General features: G+C 36.5%; 1 protein-coding gene across 1 annotated transcript; it reads right to left on the reverse strand.

Moving 5' to 3' along the window:
- Positions 1–16,303: 16,303 nt before the first annotated feature.
- Positions 16,304–18,091, reverse strand: LOC139873276 (uncharacterized). Its single transcript, XM_071861206.1, has 4 exons — positions 17,963–18,091; positions 16,909–17,012; positions 16,680–16,818; positions 16,304–16,580 (listed from the first exon to the last, which is right to left on the reverse strand). The coding sequence occupies exons 1-4, from the start codon at positions 17,979–17,981 to the stop codon at positions 16,543–16,545; spliced, it is 300 nt and encodes a 99-aa protein (XP_071717307.1). The 5' UTR covers positions 17,982–18,091; the 3' UTR covers positions 16,304–16,542.
- Between the last annotated feature and the right edge of the window lie 1,060 nt (positions 18,092–19,151).

Genomic DNA, 19,151 nt, shown 5'->3' on the forward strand with positions numbered 1-19,151 from the left:
AGCTTCCGCTGTTGCATACTAAAATAAGGACAAGATTTGGAGTCCATGTTTGTATGATATTGTGTAAAACCTGCATTCAAGAAACATATGTCGATGTAATATATTTTTATTGTAAACCATTATGTAATAGTCATGTGTAAACAGTATATTTTAGATTATCATTATTTGATAATCTACGTAATGCTTTTAAAACCTTTATTGATAAAATAAAGGTTATGGTTGTTTTAAAAATGAATGCAGTCTTTGAAAAACGTCTCATATAGAGGTCAAAACCTCGAAACGAAATCAATTATATGGAACGATTATAATCAATATGAACGGGACATTTCATTTGCTTATGTATAACTCGAGATATGCTTGATTTAGTGTAAAAGTGAAATTATACAGCACTTGCATAAAAACAGCCTTGTATGATAAAATGTGTTGACTTCTGTGTTTAAATCTTTGCTTATTTGAAATGTTCACAAAAAGTATTTCACCTTTCTTGTAGATATCATAGTCTAATTCTATCTAGATCTTCAGATAATTGTGTGTGAATGTGACTAGCTAAACTAGAATCGAATCTGCAACTTGCTCTCTGTGTTATACTCTGTGGTTTGTGTTTATTGAAATAGCATGTATGCTTCTGTAATATGAATATTTATATGTTATGTGGTATATTCTCAGTTTATTGCAACCTCTGAAACCTTATGCATTGGGCACAATAGAGCCATACTTTGTGTAACTTCTGAATTGAGCTGAAAACTGAACATTCAACTTGCACGAATAAACTGTACAAATTGGCTAAACAAAAATTGCTCAACTTTTGATATGTATTAGTTTGACTTGTCCTTGAACTATGTCCACTGACCTTGTGTCAGTTGCATGTCCCTAGCTCTGGTTATAGGCAAAACGAAATCAGTGCGCGGTCAGAAACTAACTTGATAAACTACAAATGTACCCCTTCAGATTCCTAACTTTTAATTATCGTATGAGACCCTGGCTGGATATTTTGGAATCGATTTTGAGTATACTTATGATCTGGAGTTTTTCATGTTTACTTAAATTTTGCACTATGAGATAATATGCTAAGTTTGCTACAGGTACATGAACTTTGTGCACAACGATAAACTGAAATTGTGAAATTGACTATTTATGATCCAAAACGTGTTGTTTGATTTTGGTTTGACATGTTGACCAACATATGACATGTAGCTACTGATGTTGACTTTAGTTGACTACTTTGACCAAGTTTGACTTTCGGTTTAACTTCGGTTGACTTTGTTTGACTTGCATGAACTAGTTGATTGTATGTTGACTTTTACTTTGAAACGCGTCGATTCGAGCAATAAGACAACTTATACTATGAAACCACATTTGTTTAAGACATATTTATTGACCAACTTAAATACGTATACTTAGGTTGCATTACTCAGTTATAATCCGTACAAGTTTTGTCTGTCATCCAAGCTTATTCAAAGGTGAGTCTACAGTCCCGCTTTTTACATGTTTTCAGGGATGAGAATACACGCTGTTATACTTACATTATCAAATGCTTTTGTATTGACACGAGTACTATATATGCATATTGAGTTTGTTCACAAAGCCTCTAGCTTGAATACTTTTAATACCATCGGTGTAAGCACAATTTAGATGGACGGATCCGTTAGGTTAACAACCTCACCCTACAATATTAACTGTGGTGCATTTACTTTGAACATTAGATACACTCGAACAAGTGTATAACATTTTATGAGGTAAAGGCGGGAATAGTGGTTTCTATACTCGGGTCATTGCTAGTATTCAGGTGCTCATAGATTATGCAAACGTTTCGCAACTTGGAGTTGTACTTGTAAAATCTAGTGGTCAAGGAAACTAAACTATTTTTCTGATAACTGTTTTCAGATACTGTTACAACATTTAAACCTATAGATTCACCAACATTATTGTTGACCTATTTTTGCGTGTTTTATTCTCAGGTCCTTAAGAGTTAGACTTCCGCTGTGTTTGCTGCATGGTCTGGCCTTGGAGTCAGCATTCAATTTAAATAACATTATTTACTTTCACATTTAAAACTTCTATAACTGTGTAAATACTGTTGGCTTGTGGTTACGATCACAACAGCGTTTCCATTTTGGGGTTATTGACTTATGTTTTGAAAGTCAACTTTTAATAAAATTAAATGCGATTGCTTTAAACGTCTCATATAGAGGGCGTAACTATTAACTGTGGGACCTGGATTAACACGTCGTCAGATGGAAATTTGGCGGGGTGTTATAGATGGTATCAGAGCTAACGGTTCGTAGGGAAACTAGGACTTTATTAGTGTGTCTGATTTGGTCATTAGTACACTTTGGTGAGTCTAGACTATGACCGGGACTTAGTCATTACATGAGTACTTTATGACTAACGTTATGTGTTTGACTAATCTGCTTTTTATGTGTTCTTGTCTTGTGAGTTAGATGTCACAGGATTCTGAAAACAGTAGCAACAACTCAAGTGTGGCTGAGGTGAATGCACCTGCTCCTGCTCCAGCACCAGCACCTGCTCCACACCAGATGCCTAACTATCCTGTTAATGTTTATGAGTTGGACCTGATTCATACTAATCGAAACAGGAATGTAGTCGATTGTGTTAATGCTTTGAGTGATGTTGCGAGGACATACCCCCATCCTGAAGATCTCGACAGGTTGGACTCAAGGGTTACGTCCCTACACACTTATATGTACGAGACTGAAGCAAGGTTCTTTGACATGGAGCGATTGATAGCAGCCTTGACTGCCAGGGTTGCTGCGTTGGAGGAAGAATGTGATAGGCCGAGGAATGATAGACCTTCCTCCCGTACCCGACAGAAGAGGAAGTGAAGGGTCATTCGACCATGAGCTTTCTTTTCTTTTTCATCCACCATCCTTTCTTTATTTAATTATATAAGACTTACCGGGTGTTTTAAACCGGGCTACTAGTACATTATGTTTATTGTTTGGATTATTATTTTTGGAATTTTGTTTATTACTCTTTGGAATTTATAATAATAATGGTGGATTATGCTATGAATAATTATTATCTTTTATTGCATGCGGTAATATTCTGTATTTAGTAACATTATATGATCATACTACTTGTGTTTTGTGATACTGCCATGATTATCATTATTGTTACTACTTAGTACTACTACCACTGCTATTACGAAATAACACTAGTACCACTACTATTATCACTAGTGTCACTACCACTACTACTATCATTAGTGACACTACTATCACTACTGTCACTACTTATCACTCCTAATACTACTTACACTACTTCTCACTACTTACGAATCTCTTCGTACTATTATTTACTAGTCTTCAACACTCGTTACTAGTATATTTGTATATATAGCATTGTTTTGACATTGACCTAGTGTGTTTTCCTGTGTTGAAGATGCCTCTGAAGGAATCAACTGCCGCTCAGATCAGGAGAATGGTCGCCAAAGGAATTGCAGCCGAAAGAGCTGAACTACTGAGAGAACTCAATAACGCCCGCAATTGTAACGATCGTGGTGGTTCGAGCAACACCAATGGGAATGACACTCAAGGCCTAATGGATGTTCTTACAATACATTCACTAGTTGCAACCCGCATCCTTTTAATGGAACTGAGGGACCAATTGTTCTTACTCGATGGTTTGAAAAGCTTGAGTCAGTTTTCCGCATCAGCGGGTGTAATGATAATGACCGGGTAGGTTTTGCTATGGGCACGCTGTCGGACAGTGCGCTCACCTGGTGGAACAACTATGTTCAAACCCTGGGTCATGATCAAGCTTATGCCCTACCTTGGGACACCTTGAAGCAAAGAATGATAGAAGAGTACTGTTCCTGAAATGAGATTAAGAAAATGGAACGCGAGTTCCGAGAGCTGAAGTTACTAGGCAACGACCTCACCGCCAATAACAAGAGCTTCTTTGAGCTGGCGCTAATTTGTCCTGAGATGGTTACTCTTGAGATGCGTAAGGTGGAACTGTACATCGAAGGTCTAAGTGAGAATATTCAAGGTAGGGTCACTACTTCTAAACCCGCAAACGTGCAAGAAGCTATTAACATGGTTAGTTTGTTACTGGACCAGATTGCCCAAAGAGGAAAGGGTACGACAGTGAATGAGAATAAGACTAATGATGGTAAGAGGAAGTGGAATGGTGGTCAAGATAAGAATTTTAACCAACAGCCATTCAAGAAACAAGATTCTTACCGCAACGACACTGGGGTCACGGGAACTAACTCCGGGTATAAGGGCAAAAAGCCACAATGTCAAAAGTGTGGCAAGCATCATACCGGAAACTGTTCTATTCTAATTTGTGACCGGTGCAAGTAGTTTGGCCATTTGGCAAAAGATTGCAAGGTTAATCTCAACGACAACACCAACAACAACAACACTGCAAGCAATGCGAACAATGCTGGTAATGGTAAGAACTGTTATGTTTGTGGACAGTCAGGCCATTTCAAGAGGGACTGTCCTAAGAACAACAACAATGGGAATGCTCGAGGCAGGGCGTTCAACATCAATTCTGCGGAAGCTCGTGATGATCCGAAGCTAGTCACGGGTACGTTTTCACTCAATGATCAACCTGTTTATGTTTTGTTTGACACTGGTGCTGATAGAAGTTTTATATCTAAGGATGTCTATCACAATGTTAAAGATCCTGTTTCTCCCCTAGATAACGTGTATTCCATAGAACTAGGGAATGGTAACTTGATGAGAGCAGATAAGATTTATCGCGGTTGTACTTTGAAGTTAGAGGGTAAGCCCTTTAGCTTTGATGTGATACCTATTAAACTGAGAAGTTTTGACCTTGTGGTTGGAATGGACTGGTTAGCTGACAACAAAGTCGAAGTGGTCTGTGACCTGAAGGCTATTCGTATTCCTATTGCTGACGGTGAACCTTTTATGATTTATGAAGAGAAGAACGGTTCACAATTACATCTCATTAACTGCTTGAAAGTTTAGAGATATGTGAGAAAGGGAAGTATCGCGTTTATTGCTCATGTAAGCCAAATTGTACCTAATGAAAGGAGACCCGAAGACGTTCCTATAGTTAAGGAATTTCTTGAATTTTTTTCGGAGGAATTACCTGGTCTCCCACCGCATCGAGAAGTTGAGTTTCAGATAGATTTAGTGCCAGGAGTGGCACCGGTGGCTCGCGCACCGTACAGACTTGCACCCCAGAGCTTTAAGAGTTGTCTAGCCAATTGCAAGAGTTGTTAGACAAGGGATTTATCCGACCGAGTTCTTCACCTTGAGGAGCTCCAGTCTTGTTTGTTAAAAAGGAGAATGGGTCGATGAGATTGTGTTCGACTACAGAGAATTGAACAAGTTGACAATCAAGAATCGGTATCCGCTACTGAGGATTGATGACTCATTTGATCAGCTACAGGGGTCTAGTTGTTATTCGAAGATTGATTTGAGATCCGGATATCACCAATTGAGAGTCAAAGAAGCTGATGTCCCGAAGATGGCGTTTAGAACACGTTATGGACATTACGAGTTTACAGTGATGCCCTTTGGTTTGACGAACGTACCAGTAGTGTTCATGGACCTCATGAACCGTGTGTGTAAGCCATACCTAGAAAAATTCGTCATTGTGTTTATTGATGATATATTGGTGTACTCCAAGAACAAGGAAGAGCACGAACAGCATCTACGTTCGATATTGACCATGCTTAGAAAAGAGCAGTTGTATGCAAAGTTCTCTAAGTGTGACTTTTGGTTACCAGAGGTACAATTTCTTGGCCATATTGTAGGGGCCAATGAAATACAGGTTGATCCAGCAAAGATTGAGTCGGTTAAGAATTGGGAAACTCCAAAGACGCCAACTCAGATCCAGCAAATTTTGGGTTTAGCTGGTTACTACAGGAGATTCATCGAGGGATTCTCCAAGATTGCCTGACCATTAACCGCGTTGACTCATAAGGGCAACAAGTATGAGTGGTCAGAACCGCAAGAAACTGCATTTCAGTTGTTGAAGGAGAAGTTAAGAACTGCACCGATATTGTCTCTACCAGAGAGAAGTGAAGATTTTGTTGTTTATTGTGATACCTCACGACAAGGAATGGGTTGCGTGCTTATGCAACGAAATAAAGTTATTGCTTATGGATCGCGTCAGTTAAAGATTCATGAGCAGAACTACACTACGCATGACCTTGAATTAGGAGCTGTTGTCTTCGCACTTAAAATGTGGAGACACTACCTGTATGGAACCAAGTTTACTATCTTCACCGACCACAAGAGTCTACAGCACATATTCGACCAGAAACATCTCAACATGAGACAACGACGTTGGATGGAACTACTTAACGATTATAACTGCGAACTTCAATACCATCCGGGCAAAGCGAATGTTGTGACGGATGCTTTAAGCAGAAAAGAGCGAGAGAAACCCCTCAAGGTTAAGGCTCTTAACATAGTTGTCCGTACGAATCTCACCTCACAAATTCGTGAAGCACAACGAGAGGCCGTGAAACAATAAAATGTCGATGTTGAATTTCTCAGAGGAATGGATAAGAAATTTGACATCAAGTAGGATGGAACACGGTAATTTGCTAATCGAATCTGGGTACCAAAGTTTGGTGGATTGAGAGAACTAGTGTTGGAGGAAGCACACAAGTCAAAGTACACAATTCATCCGGGATCAGTTAAAATGTACCAAGATTTGAAAGAATTTTATTGGTGGCCAAATTTGAAAGCTAACATTGCTACCTATGTCGGAAAGTGCTTGACTTGCGCTAAATTCAAGGCTGAACATCAGAAGCCATCAGGATTATTAACTCAGCCAGAGATTCCCCAGTGGAAGTGGGAAGGTATTACCATGGACTTCATCATGGAACTGCCGAGAACAGTGGGAGGTTACGATACTATTTAGGTTATCGTGGATCGTCTCACAAAGTCTGCACACTTCTTACCGATAAGAGAAACTGATAAAAGGAGAAGTTGGCTCAGATCTACATTAAGGAAGTCGTCTCTAGGCATGGAGTGCCTATAACTATCATATCCGATCGCGACACCAGATTCACTTCCAGGTTTTGGCAGTCATTATAGAAAGCAATGGGGACCCGTTTAGATATGAGTACAGTATATCACCCCCAGACAGATGGCCAGAGCGAACGCACTATTCAGACTTTTGAGGACATGTTGCGAGCATGTGTCATTGATTTTGGAAACGGATGGGATAAGTACTTACCACTAGCTGAGTTCTCATACAATAACAGCTACCATGCGAGCATTAAATCTGCACCTTTCGGAGCGTTGTACGGAAGGAAATGTAGATCTCCCGTTTGTTGGAGTGAATTGGGGGATAGTCAATTGACAGGTCCTGAGATTATTCAGGAGACAACTGAGAAAGTCCTACAGATACAGGAATGATTGAGAACGGCTCGGAGTCGTCAAAAGAGTTATGTCGATGTTAGACGGAAGGACATAGAATTTCAAGTTGGTGACAAAGTTATGCTTAAAGTATCACCTTGGAAGGGTGTTATACGATTTGGAAAATGAGGTAAACTGAGTCCCAGATATGTTGGACCGTTCGAGATAACCGAAAGAGTTGGACCGGTAGCTTATAGGTTGGAACTGCCACAAGCACTCAGTGGTATACACGACGTTTTTCACGTATCCAACTTGAAGAAGTGCTTAGCCGACGAGAATTTGATTATTCCATTAGAGGAACTGCGTATCGACGACAAACTTCATTTCATTGAGGAACCTGTCAAAATCTTGGGCCGTGAGGTCAAACAGTTGAAGCAAAGCAGAATTCCTATCATTAAAGTTCGGTGGAATGCGAGAACAGGACCAGAGTTCACGTGGGAGCGTGAAGACCAGATGAGACTGAAATACCAGCAACTGTTTCCAGAGGAAACTACTTCAGCGGACGTTCACTAAAATTTCGGGACGAAATTTTCAATAACAGGTGGGTAATGTAACAACCCTGCTTTTTCCGTTACTTCCGTTAACCTTCCGTTAGTTTATTTAATGGCGATTACTTGACTTTTATGTGTTTATGTGTAATAAATACATACCTGATCCTTGGAGGGTTACAATTATTAATATGGGTTAATATTAATTCGAATAAATATTTCGGATAATGAAATACGATAAAAACGATACGGTTTTGATAACTGCTTTTTGAGCAACGAAACGCTCGGGTTTATTTTAATAATTAATTTATTAATTATTAACTTTTTAAAAATAATTAATTTATTGGGTTTTTAATAAATTAACGTTTGGTTGCGTTTAACGATCGGTTTAGCGTTCCAGGCCTTCGGTATGACTAAACTGCACTTGAAACGAGCCACGAATACAAGGAATTGCAAAACATGAGCCCGGGAGTCACCCCCATGGGCCATTCGGTCGAACACCCCCTCCCCACCACCTTTTATTTTAAAAACTTACAACTTGGAGGACTTAGGTGCAATTTAGGAGAACTAGGGTTAGTATAAAATATAAATACTTGTATTAAACCTAAAATTAGATAAAACTCTCACAAGAAAAGATACCAGTCGACTTTTTGGCTCCTCCCTCCCCCTTGGCTGCCGTCGACTTCCATCACCACTACCACCATCAAAAATTTAATTTTTGCCCTAGCCTTGAACATCAAAGTTGCAATTCGTGTTATCCTCTACGCTTGTGTGTAATTCTTTTCGCGATTAAAGGTATAATTAGCTAAACCCTAATCTCAAAAATCTGATTTTTATTAATGTTTCATAGTTATGTTGTCAATTGCTCATGTCTATACGCGTACATGTTAATTGTTATCGTTAATTTGATCGTTTGACGCGTTAGGGTTTAAAACCGAATTGTTTATTGCATGATCAGTGAATTTTGATTTTTCAAATGCATGATATTATGTGTTAATTATATTCCTTGCGAAAAAGTATTGATTTTAGGCTTTGGATTCGCTTGATTTCGTTTTCGGATGATCAAGTTATGTCCATTTAAATTAACGTTGTGTTTTTGTTGTGTAATCAGAAATATGGGTTTGATAGACCACGAATTGGAATGTGAAACTTATACCACTGGAAAGATAATTTAAAAACACTCAAGTTACACTAGGATATCATGTCGTTTGCTTATGTATAACTCGAGATATGCTTGATTTAGTGTAAAAGTGAAATTATACAGCACTTGCATGAAACAGCCTTGTATGATAAAATGTGTTGACTTTTGTGTTTAAATCTTATCATATTTGAAATGTACACAAAAATTAATTCACCTTTCACGTATATATAATAGTTTAATTGAATCTAGATCTTCGGATAATTGCGTGCGAATGTGACTAGCTAAACTAGAATCGAATCTACAACTTGCTCTCTGTGTTATACTCTGTGGTTTGTGTTTATTGAAATAGCATGTATGCTTCTGGAATATGAATCTTTATATGTTATGTGGTATATGCTCAGTTTATTGTAACCTCCGAAACCTTATGCATTGGGCACAATAGAGCCATACTTTGTGTAACTTCTGAATTGAGCTGAAAACTGAACATTCAACTTGCACGAATAAACTGTACAAATTGGCTAAACAAAAATTGCTCAACTTTTGATATGTGTTATTTTGACTTGTCCTTGAACTATGGCCACTGACCTTGTGTCAATTGCATGTCCCTAGCTCCGGTTAAAGGCAAAACGAAATCAGTGCGCGGTCAGAAACTGACTTGATAAACTACAAATGTACCCCTTCTGATTCCTAACATTTAATTATCGTATGAGACCCTGTCCGGACTTTTTGGAATCGATTTTGAGTATACTTATGATTTGGAGTTTTCCATATTTTCTTGAATTTTGTACTATGAGATAATATGCTAAGTTTGCTACATGTACATGAACTTTGTGCACAACGATAAACTGAAATTGTGAAATTGACTATTTATGATCCAAAACGTGTTGTTTGATTTAGGTTTGACATGTTGACCAACATTTGACATGTACCTACTGATGTTGACTTTAGTTGACTATTTTGACCAAGTTTGACTTTCGGTTTGACTTCGGTTGATTGTTTGAATTGCATGAACTAGTTGATTGTATGTTGACTTTTACTTTGAAACGCGTCGAGTCGAGCAATAAGACAACTTATACTATGAAGCCACATTTGTTTAAGACATATTTATTGACCAACTTAAATACGTATACTTAGGTTGCATTACTCGGTTATAATCCGTACAAGTTTTGTCTGTCATCCAAGCTTATTCAAAGGTGAATCTACAGTCCCACTTTTTACATGTTTTCAGGGATGAGAATACACGCTGTTATACTTACATTATCAAATGCTTTTGTATTGACACGAGTACTATATATGCATATTGAGTTTGTTCACAAAGCCTCTAGCTTGAATACTTTTAATACCATCGGTGTAAGCACAATTTAGATGGACGGATCCGTTAGGTTAACAACCTCACCCTACAATATTAACTGTGGTGCATTTACTTTGAACATTAGATACACTCGAACAAGTGTATAACATTTTATGAGGTAAAGGCGGGTATAGTGGTTTCTATACTCGGGTCATTGCTAGTATTCAGGTGCTCATAGATTATGCAAACGTTTCGCAACTTGGAGTTGTACTTGTAAAATCTAGTGGTCAAGGAAACTAAACTATTTTTCTGATAACTGTTTTCAGATACTGTTACAACATTTAAACCTATAGATTCACCAACATTATTGTAACATTATTGTTGACCTATTTTTGCGTGTTTTATTCTCAGGTCCTTAAGAGTTAGACTTCCGCTGTGTTTGCTGCATGGTCTGGCCTTGGAGTCAGCATTCAATTTAAAGAACATTATTTACTTTCACATTTAAAACTTCTATAACTGTGTAAATACTGTTGGCTTGTGGTTACGATCACAATAGTTTTTCTATTTTGGGGTTATTGACTTATGTTTTGAAAGTCAACTTTTAATAAAATTAAATGCGATTGCTTTAAACGTCTCATATAGAGGGCGTAACTGTTAAATGTGGGACTTGGATTAACATGCCGTCAGATGGAAATTTGGTGGGGTGTTATACGTACACAAGTTTTTCTATAGGGAGATAGTTTAGCTCACTTCCTGACAGTACTTTGCTGACGAAGTATAACGGCATTTGAGCGTCTCCTCGCTCGGCAACAAGGACGGAACTAACAGCTTCTTTAGACACTGCGAGGTAAAGTATCAAGGTTTTTGTGATGCCCCGTACAAAATCAATATGTACGGATCATCAACAACAGGTCCATTACACGGTTACAACACTATATGCTATTTTAAAATAAGTTTTGCATTCATGAAAGGATAACGTTTTTACCAACGTCAAATGTTTTACAAAAGATAACGTGCTTCTACGAATATAAAGCATTAACATAAGTACATGACACTAAGGTCATTACAAAACCATAGTTCGAAAATAACAAAAGTTGTGAATGCAAGATAAAAGTTCCATGATTGAGACATCTCTAAACAATGCAGCGGAAGTCTAACACAGCGAGTCTATAACAGCGAGTCTATAGCAGCAAGTCTAATACAGTGGAAGCAACAACGTCTAAGCACCTGAGAAATAACATGCTTTAAAAGGTCAACACGAATGTTGGTGAGCTATAGTTTTATTGTAATCAACAATGTAATGTAGACCACAAGATTTCGTATTCAAAACAGTATGAAAAGTATATGCTTAACCGTGGGCACTTGGTAACTAACTTAACGTAAAATAATATATCACCCCCTAAAAGTACACTTGGCGAGTGCGTTAAAACAGACGAAGTATTAAACACCCGTTAAATGCTAGCGCGACTAGCCCGAGTGAGGATGTCAAACCCTATGGATCCATATCTAAGATTCGCGTTCACCGGTTCATAAACCAATGACTAAACGTTACCGAGCTAAGGGGAAAATTTGTGCCGTTATGTCACCCACACATATATAAAGTTTAAGTACTCGTGTCTAGTATGTTAAAACATAAAAAGCTCATGTATTCTCAGTCCCAAAAATAGTAAAGTAAAAAGGGAGCTATAAATCACAGTGAATGTGCGGTAAAGCGGAAACGAAAAATTAGGCAAGTAGTAAGTCGGTCCGAAAGGTCCTCAACCTAAGTCAAAGGTTACTAAGTCAGTAAATCGTCCCCAAAAGTTTAAAAGTAAATAAGTTAAGTCTTAAGTATCATCATCATCATCATACGTAAAAGATAAAGTAAGTTTTCAACAAGAATAGAGATCGAAACAAAGGGCTGACTTCGATCAGCTGCTATGACCTCTATACAAACTGAAATGACACACGGTTAGTGGCCAAGTCTCCGTATGTGAGTCCTCTTACCGCTGTCAAATTTTTAGATCCTAACTCGATGTCGTTTGACCGTGGCGCCGGTTCAAGCGCGAGTAGGTCAGAAATTTCAGCACGTCGTTACGAAGGCGTAGTGATTTTCGGAAGGCTATAAATCCTAAATCGTATATCGGATTTAGGCGAGTCTTAAACTAAAAGTCATCTACTCGAACCGAATTATCTGGAAATAAAATTTCCATAAGTCCTAGGAGTCTGATCAGACCCTGAAAAACAGAAAACAAGTGCTCCGGTGGGTTTCTTGGTGTTTGATGCTCATCACGGTTCTCATCCTTGATGCTTATAAGCCTCAAGTGTACAACTCTTGATGTTTTAGCATCACTTTAACCAAGGTTTAACCATGAACACACAAATTCAAGACTAAGAAATGAAATACAACTCATTTGAGAGTTTGAGCAAGATGATGAACCAAAGTTACATCAATTTCTTAGTTTTGACACAAGTACAAATTCTATTAAGCTATAAACTTTAATTCAAACTAAATAAGCAAGACCTTAAGTTATAGAACTTAGATCTTAGCTAAATATTGAAGACCTTAGACTAAAAAGTCTAGATCTTATGTTCTTGGTGAAACCCTAAGTTATAGAACTTAGACTTTCAACTTTTACAAAACCTTAAGTTATAAAACTTAGATTTTTGCAAAGTAAAATGAATGTAAGCTTATGAGCTTTTGTTTAAACAAGTTAGATGACCATAAGTTACATAACTTAGATCAAACACAATAATGAAACCTCAAGCTAGAAAGCTTGGATTTCTTAACAATACTTATGAGATTTCAAGCTAGTAAGCTTGTATCTTTGTTTAATGGAAACACAAGTTACAATTTAAAGTACAACAAATTAAAGAAGATCATAAGTTAATAAACTTGATATTTTAATGAACTTTTTGTAGAAACCTCAAGCTAGAAAGCTTGGATTTCTAATGTTCTTGAAGATCTTTAAAGTAAAAAGTTAGATCTACAAGTTACATGAAGATCATAAACATAAGTTTTGATCTTTTAACATAAATAAAGAGATCTTAAGTTATAAAACTTAGATCTAACAAGGTAATGAAGATTCAAAGCTAAAAAGCTTGAATCCTTCATGTTCTTGAAGACTTTCAAATCAAAGTTTGAATCTACAAGATTTATGAAGATTCAAGTTACAAAACTTGAATCTTTGATCATGATGATGATGAATCACTAATTAAAGAAAGAAAAGAAAGAAAAAGAAGCCAAGAACTTACAAGTTCTTCAAAGTTTTAGTGTGAGAAAGTTAGAGAGAAAACTAGAGAAACGTGTGTGTGTTTTTGAGAATGAAATGAGAGTTTAAAAAAATGAAGTGGTGGTGGTGAGCATAAAGGGCCGACGGCCAAAGGGGTGTTGGGGGGACCATTGACTTGGCATGGGTGGTGGTACAATGGTGATGCTAGGATGTTGGGTGGCATGGGGTATTAAGTTAAAAGATGTAAGTATAGTACATAAGCATGCATGAGGGACTTTGTCTTAATACTTACATGGGTTAGCCTTTAATTAAATGGGCTAACTAGTCCATTAACTAGCCCACTAAACTAGTCCATTAATCTTGAGTAGGTTGGGCCTTTAATAAGCTAGGTCCATTAAGATGCTAAGTCCATTAAGACTATCTAGTGTGCATTAGTAAACACTAAGCGTAATTAAGAAACAATAAAACCAAGTAATTGTCATTAATAAATAACAATTATGATTAATTAGTCATAACGCTCCAATTATGACAAAAGTTTAACGTGTACCAAGTACATAGCTCGTTTTAAACGATAAGTGACACTAACGGTCATAAATGCATATGAGGATCAAGTTAAGTAACTAAGTACTTAATAACACGTTGTAAGGCATTACGAAAGTAATTAACATAAATAATGATCCCAGAATATAATCTAACTCAGTACGCACAAATACGCAGTTATTGAAAGTATAAAATATAATTATAAGTCGAAAAAGTCGAGTTGTTACAGTTTTGCCCGCAATAGGCGCCGTTAACGTAGGGAGGTTCTTGAGGAGCGTTTTCATCTCTTGGAATGCCTTTTCTGCCTCATCAGTCCATTTGAAATCCGACTTTTTAGCGCAGTCTTTCAAGGTATGAAAGAACGGGAGCCATCTTTCGGCAGCCTTAGACAGGAATCGGGTTAAGGCGGCTAATTTCTCATTGAGGCTTTGAACCTGCTTTTTTGTTTTAGGAGAGGACATTTTTTCAATTGCCTCTATTTTCTTTGGGTTTGCCTTGATTCCACGCTGAGTCACGATATGCCCTAAGAAGTTTCCCTCTTCTTCTCCGAAGCTACACTTAGCGGGTTTAAGCTTCATATTAATGCTTCTGAGCGTGTTAAATGTTTCGAGTATGTCTGCTAGCAATTGCTCCTCAGTGTTGCTTTTAATGACGAGGTCGTCAACATACGCCTCAAGGTTGCGTCCAATTTGCTTAGCGAACACTGTATCTATGGTGCGTTGATATGTAGCACCCGCGTTTTTCAGTCCAAAGGGCATCTTGGTGTAACAGTATATCCCCTGGTCTGTGTGGAACGTGGTCTTCTCTTCGTCTTCCTCGGCCATTTGTATTTGGTGATATCCTTTATAGGCTTCTAGAAAACACTTAAACCTAAAACCTGCGAGCGACTCGACTTTCCAGTCTATCTCTGGCAACGGATAATTGTCCTTGGCGCAATTTCATATTTACTTTACTCTTTTATTATTTATGTATCCTCAATTCAACATAGGTGGATTCATACCCAATACACCCGACATGCCATTTTCCATGGGTTGTTATAGGTAGTTGGCTCTTTGCTTGTGCAACAACTTTCACCTGACATGCCTTTCAAGTTCTATTTTTAATGCTTTTTGACTCTATTTATTGAGGCAACAACAAACGTTAATTTATTTACGACTTGACTGCCGCTTAGAGCCTGAATTGTATTTCAGACAAACTTTACAACCTATGGAAATTTGATCTTACACTTTTCATTGCGTCTTTTTAATTTTATATTTACTTTTATTATTCTTTATTTTTATTTACTTATCTATCTATTTTTTTTGTTCTTTTTGACAGGAGATTCTCACGGAAGCAATCTTGCCACACCGGAGTAGAGAGAGATGACTTTCTTTTCCGGTGGGTGCAGAAATTTTTGTCTCAACTCGTGGAAGATGAATGATTGATTACATCTCACCTCTCCATACCGCGCAACGGGAATGAGTTTTGTTGTTGTTGGTATTTTTTTTTTAATCAAATTCAAATGCGAGGTATACTCCATCGATAAATTTTAATTCAATAAACGTGCAAGTTACCTTGAAACCTAGCTTAATAAAAGTTATAGCGAATTCTTATATTTTTGTGGCTATATTTTAAATAAATCGATATTGTTTGATTTTTTTATTAAGGATGTGAAGTTTATTGAATAAAAATGGAATATTGAACTGAAAGTTGGCAATTTAAGGTCTAGGAGTAACAACTTATCGATAATATCAAACACGATGATATGGAGTAGTATTTAACTATTTATTGATCACTTCATATTTATTTTATTACGGGTAAAATGGCCAAAACCATTAGCTTAAAGGATAAAACCATGATGAAATGTATCAAGCAAAACCAACTTCAAATAAAAAAGACCTTTCAAATTGAAATTTTCAGGGGTTACACAATCCTCTGTATTGTTTAAAGTAAATCGATTTCAAATGTCAAACCATTTTAAATACTCTATTAGTCTCATAAAAATTATTCACCTGATTATTTTTGTTTGTCTCATTATTATTATTATCCCTTACTTTTAATAACAATTAAAGATCATTTAAGTTACAATTATGTCCTTTTTATTATTAGAAATTTAACATAAAATATAGCAATTAATTTATTAATTATTCTTTATAACAACATTACATAAAGGGTAAATTAGATAATTTATTACTATATCTTAAATTCAATAAAAACTAATAAAAAGTCAAACCAACCTGTTTTCTGTTTTTATGGAACGGAGGAAATAGAAGTTTAGCAACTTTCAACATTGTTGACCCGTTTCCATTAAGTTGAACTTTGTAATTGTATTTATTTTAACTGGCTAACAATATGACATAAGACAATAATAAACCACATTGAACCATCCACATGTAAAACACACAATAGTTTGAAAGTACACAAGTAATATAACAGCTAGTTAGAACTTAAAAGAACATGAAAGTGGGCGTAAATGGCACTCGAACGGATGGGGTGCCATTCGTTACCCGAAATTGTGTTAACCTCCACAACAAGATCCACATGCTGGAAGTGAGTCTGGAAAAAAGATCAAATTGTAACGTTAGTATCGTTAATTCGTTATATTATTGTAAAAATGGAACTGGAGAAATGCTAAAATGGAAATCAGCAACTTACTGTGATCAATGCCTCTAACATTGTCTAGCCCACGTGGGGGTCCATGTGGCCCACCTCCATACGGGCTGCCTCCGGGACCTCCACCACCCCATTTTTTGCTGTTACTGGATCTTTTCTTATAACTATCAGATTTCTCCATCTACGTAGAAGCCAAAAATGAGAATTGTACGACAGAAAAAGTATTAAGAACCATGTGATATAAAGACAGAACTTTAGGGCTCAACATTACCGAAAACATAGTCATGAAGAACACGTGAAAGAAATTGATGATTGTCCAAAAGAAATCAGTGACAGTTTTGAGTCGCCATACAGATCGCTTGGATTTCACAACACCTGATAAATTAAGAAGATGCACCAACCCTAGTCAGCCAAAAACATCTGCAACCATCAAAATGTGGCCATAGTGTCCGAAACTAGACAAGTGAGTATGTTGGATTCATTTCGATTTTTGGATATATCAGATGTATAATTGAATCCAACAATTAGAAATAGTAGTTTGGCCACTTCCCTATGTGACTAGTAGAGACTTTTTAGATAGTACTTGAATTTCTATTTCTAGTATTAATACGGGTCGAAAATACAAATCTATTTGCAACATTTGTTCTTCTTAGTAGAACTTGAACATTTTTTTTTGCAGGGTAAAACAATTTGTTCAATTTTTAACGTTTTGCCCCTGTCGAAAAAGTTCCTAGATTCGCCACCGCCTATAAACAAATATCGAGTAAAGCTATAAACTCCAAACCCATTGAAAGATACTGTAAAACTTACATAAATGAGCCATAAAAATCGACTTAAATATATAAAAACTAGTGAATGTCATATATTGATCAACTAAAGGTTAGTATAGGTTGTACATTCATTAACGAATAATTATGTAGCAACCAAAAACCTTCTACATAAAAACCTTATAATAAAAGTGATTCAACTTCTTATAGCCTCAATCATCAATCAGAAATATATACAAACTTCATCACTATACGTCTATAATGATCTTAATTAGTACTTTTCAGGTTTCAATTTTATTTATTATTAATATTGATTATTGATACCAAACCTAGCGAGAAGAAAACAATACGTACACACCAAATTCTAACATATGTTCATACAAATTCCTGAATTTCAACTCAAAAATTCCAATTTCAACCTCGAATTCATCTGACCATTCACATAACATAACCAATTCGATAAACTTAATTACATGATCAACTTAATGTACTCCTATGTAGGTATAGATTTGATTAGCAATAGCTTTATGAAATTGAAATTGAGATAGATTAACGTACCTCGCTCGACGTAAGCCATTGACGATCTACGTTGACTTCGAGAGTCTTCTTGTGTGCACAAAACGGATTAAATGTGGAAATATATGGTAGAAGAACAAATCTTTTTATTTTTATATTGGAATCTTAGGGTGTGTTTGGCTGACGAGATTGTTGGAGCTCATGGGAACTTATAGGAGCTCGAGCTTATGATTTTAATAAGCTCCAAGTCATAAGCTTCGTTAAAGTAGCTTATGAAAAAAAGTAGAGCTTATGAACTGGAAAATAAGCTCCAACTAGTTTACCAAACACTTATAAAAAATAATAAGCTCCAGCTACCAGCTTAAAAAATAAGCTTCAGCTCCAGCTCTATCTCATAAGCTCCAGCTCCAGCTACAAGCTCCAGCTCCAAATACTTTCATCCAAACACACCCTTAATCTTATTGAGGGGGCAATGGGAGTGGTTTTACGAGGTCATGCCTAGGATTAGTACGATTTTTTTCATGTTAGCAATTGAGGGCGAGTTATATAACTGCGGAAGATGATCGCATGAGTGGTTTAGTCTTGCCGATGATTTTAAACTGCTATTTAAAAAAAGAAAAAAAAATACATTACAAAATTAGCTATTAGGGTTTAATCAGCAGTGACTTTGGAAGGAGTAATTAATTCGGGATTAACCGGCAATTAATTGGATTGTAATTTATATATTTAAGTATTAAATTCAAAAATTATATGTATACATTTCAACATAATCGTCTAAAATTATTCATTTTGTTCAAAAACTCTAAATTTTTGGTATAAATTCATGTTAAAATTTTAATCAATTTTGACTTTAACCGACTTTAATTACCAAATTCGATTTCGACCCATTAATCGACGTTGACCGATTAATTAAACGGACTTTAGAATATCGAATCGGACTGCTCTTACAAAGAAGTAATCGAGAGTAATCGAGTTTTTTAGAATGATCTTAAGAGAAGAGATTATGAGGTTTCTAATTGTTATTGGTTCATCTGACATCATGATTGCGGGATGTAAATTGAACCAATGTCATGATTGATGGATTTAAATCACCGGTTGTAACATGATGCAAATTTTAGGTGTGTTTGCTTTTTAAGATATGTTTATGTGAAGATCTATAGATCATGTTTGTATAAAAATATGGCTTAAATGTTTGTATGATGAATATTGAAGACTGGTTGTTTTTATGTCG

Source organism: Rutidosis leptorrhynchoides, chromosome 10 (assembly GCF_046630445.1).
Source record: "Rutidosis leptorrhynchoides isolate AG116_Rl617_1_P2 chromosome 10, CSIRO_AGI_Rlap_v1, whole genome shotgun sequence".
Classification (NCBI taxonomy): domain Eukaryota; kingdom Viridiplantae; phylum Streptophyta; class Magnoliopsida; order Asterales; family Asteraceae; genus Rutidosis; species Rutidosis leptorrhynchoides.

Bases quoted from the DNA above. Each gene is read 5' to 3' on its own strand.
- LOC139873276 (XM_071861206.1), bottom strand. The intron at 16,819-16,908 runs GTAATGTTGAGC...GCTTCTACGTAG, and splicing joins TCTTCATGACTATGTTTTCG to ATGGAGAAATCTGATAGTTA. The intron at 16,581-16,679 runs GTAAGTTGCTGA...TCTTTTTTCCAG, and splicing joins TGTTAGAGGCATTGATCACA to ACTCACTTCCAGCATGTGGA.